Source organism: Amphimedon queenslandica, unplaced genomic scaffold (genome assembly GCF_000090795.2).
Source record: "Amphimedon queenslandica unplaced genomic scaffold, v1.1 AMPQUscaffold_13019, whole genome shotgun sequence".
NCBI classification, from domain to species: Eukaryota; Metazoa; Porifera; class Demospongiae; order Haplosclerida; family Niphatidae; genus Amphimedon; species Amphimedon queenslandica.
The window spans coordinates 1-2,765 of NW_003546745.1; the positions used below are offsets into that span (position 1 = coordinate 1).

A 2,765-nucleotide genomic window follows, 5' to 3' on the forward strand; every position below is an offset into this window, starting at 1 on the left:
GATTCTTGAGATCAAAGTAGGTTTGCGGAAAAGGTAGTGACTTTAATTGTGCGAAACTTTCACTGTTACTAACACAGTCGTACCTTGAGAAGTTGGAAAGCCACACAACTATCACTTTCTTTTTGACAGTGTTGTCTTGAGTGAGCAGAGAAGCTGCATGAACTATTGCCTTCTTTTTACGTCTAACTTCAGGGTGCCCCAGTAACAGATGCAACAGGACCGCCTGCAGGTCGGCTGTCTTGTACTCTGCCTCGCTAGCCCCTCCCACTTCATGTGGCTTTGTCAACAAATTCAATAACTGAGCCTGATGAAGGGTCAGGTACTTCTTTGGTTGATCGCTTGAGGTCAGGGGAGGTGTGGCTTCACCAAGGATGTCATCGTTGTACGATTTCATTCGATTCCTCTTTCTTTTCCTAGTTAAAGAGTCGTCTTCGAGTTCTGATATTATTTTCGGTTTCGGTCCTCTGACTACCGTCATCCATTCTCCTCCTTCCCCTTCCTCCTCTTGAGTCTTACCGTCTCCATTCTCTTCGTCTAGCTTAAGTCTCTTGGGGGCACTTTCTTCCTTCTCTTCTCCTCTCTCTTCCTCTGAAACTTGTAATTCTCCATCCTCCATGCTTTGCTAAGTTTGCTTAATAATGAGGGGCGGGGCTTAGATGGGTGGGGCTAGTTAGACTTCAGAAAATGACGGACACTACCAAAAGCTGCTCCAACCCTCTCTCTCCCTCCTCCTCGTCCTACTCCTGGTGGCCCGTCATACGGGAGCTCCGACAAGACCAAGAGGTCATCTCAGAGAGATGGCAGTCGACCCGACGGCAGTACAACCAGTTGAACATCTCCTGCGACCAGTTGCTGGAGTCACTTTGGATAGAACACGCTCTCAGCTACTCACTCACTAAAGTCCTCAGTCACCGCTCCCCTCCTGCCGACTGGATGGCCACTAGTAGAGAAGCAGACTCCATTACATTCCTTAATGCCTCACAGCGTATCTCCTCCCCTAACCTCCTCGAGAGCTACAATCGATTCCTTGGAAACCTTCGTTCCCACCCTGAGGCCGTAGCCGAGGTCCTCAAATGGGCTGGACAAGAAGGACTCGACTCCGCCCATTTGACGTACGACCTTGTATCAGTCGTTTATGGTCATTGCGTATTTCCGGAGGACCATGCTCAGTTATTGAATATGATATGCCATTTATTGATGCACCATATCAAGCAGTGCTCTTCCATAAAGGAGATGTTTAGCATAGAGCCGGTCTGCAGTCGGGTCGTGTCCGAGTACTGTCAGCAACTCCCTGGGCTTAAGTCCTTCCTAGGCTTCCTGTTTCAGGTACTACGTAAGCCGTTGATGTCCATACTCAATTACACTGACGGGTATCTTGATTATGACGTTACCAAAGCAAGTGTTCGACTGCAAGGAACTGATGATTTTGACGTGAGTGCTTACATAGAGTCGTCATCACAGTTCATATTGAGTGTCTGTGGAGAGTTTTTAGTTGAGCTCAATCGGTTTCAAGAGTTCTTTCCTCCGACTTAAAAATGGCTCCTACACCAACTCAAGAAAACACTGCAGGGCTGTGCCTGAATCATTGATAAAGTGAAAACATCAGATTATCCTTATCCTATGAGGAGAGTTGTGAGATACAGTACATAGACATGGTGAGGTCTCTCTCTTCTACCCTCTCTTTCTCTCTCCCACTATTTTTCTGTCTCTTTCTCTTTACATGCAGCACTAGATTTTTATATTATACCGTACAGCTCCAAATTTTCGTCAGTCAAAAATTTTGTCAAAATCTTAATTTCTTGTTAAAATTAATTTTTGTCAATAAAATTTTTCTCATTTTTGTTATTAATCTGCATACTACCCACGTGGAATAAAAATTTTGATGGTTGAAATTTTCATCAAACAAAATACCTGACGAATTTAATGAAAATTTTTAAGTGACAAAAAATTTAGAGGTACACGGTAGTACATGGTTTCGGGCCAAATTTTGCCCAAATTGAAAAGGAGAAATTTCCCATTTTAATAATTTTTTTCTGATACATATACATGTACATAGAAAGTTTGGGCTAATTCATATCAAAGCTGGATTTTAAAAAAAATTTAATTACTCCAAAATCTGGCCAAAATTAATACTCCCCTTTTCAATTTTGTCAAAATTGAAAATGAGAGAATTCTGCATTTTTCTGATACATATAATACATGTACATGTTCTTAATTGTGTAGAAAGTTTGAGCTTATCCCAATCAACACTAGATTTAATTCTTGAAGTTGTCCAAAAATTTGGCCTAAACCAGTTCCAAACTTTATAAAGACCTGAACGAACTAAAACTAACTAAAAAGTTAAATCATGACATTTTGTGTTGCTAAATTTTTTACATCATTTTTGCTCTGTTTTGAAAATTAATATTGACAAAGATTGCTTATAATCTGCTATGCAAATGAATTTAAACAAATGTCATTATGTATCTCTCTGACACTTACATGTACATTTATCATCCTGCTAGTACATAAACTAGAATGTTATTGTTTTAATTAAATTTAGATTGAATTTTAGATTACCTTAACTAGTGACTAAACATAAATGATGAGTGGTCAGAGTGTTAGATTTGTGCTTATGTTTTTGTTTTGTAATTTTTTTCAATAGAATTGCAATTTGAAGCTTTGCTGTTTGAAATGGACTAGCTGCTGAAATGTAAGTTTTTTTGAATTGCCTTGTTTTGGCAGAGTTCAAGCATCCAGATCTACATACATGTACATTTCTACTT

The 2,765-nt window shown here is 39.9% G+C and overlaps 1 protein-coding gene across 1 annotated transcript; it reads left to right on the forward strand.

Moving 5' to 3' along the window:
- The first annotated feature begins 685 nt into the window (after positions 1-685).
- On the forward strand, positions 686-2,696 carry LOC109585720 (uncharacterized). Its single transcript, XM_020001850.1, has 2 exons — positions 686-1,655; positions 2,645-2,696. Exon 1 carries the CDS (start codon positions 934-936, stop codon positions 1,531-1,533), a length of 600 nt encoding a protein of 199 aa, XP_019857409.1. The 5' UTR covers positions 686-933; the 3' UTR covers positions 1,534-1,655; positions 2,645-2,696.
- Positions 2,697-2,765: the final 69 nt, after the last annotated feature.

Excerpts from the sequence above, each read along its gene's own strand:
- LOC109585720 (XM_020001850.1), top strand. The coding sequence starts at position 934 with ATGGCCACTAGTAGAGAAGCAGACTCCATTACATTCCTTAATGCCTCA.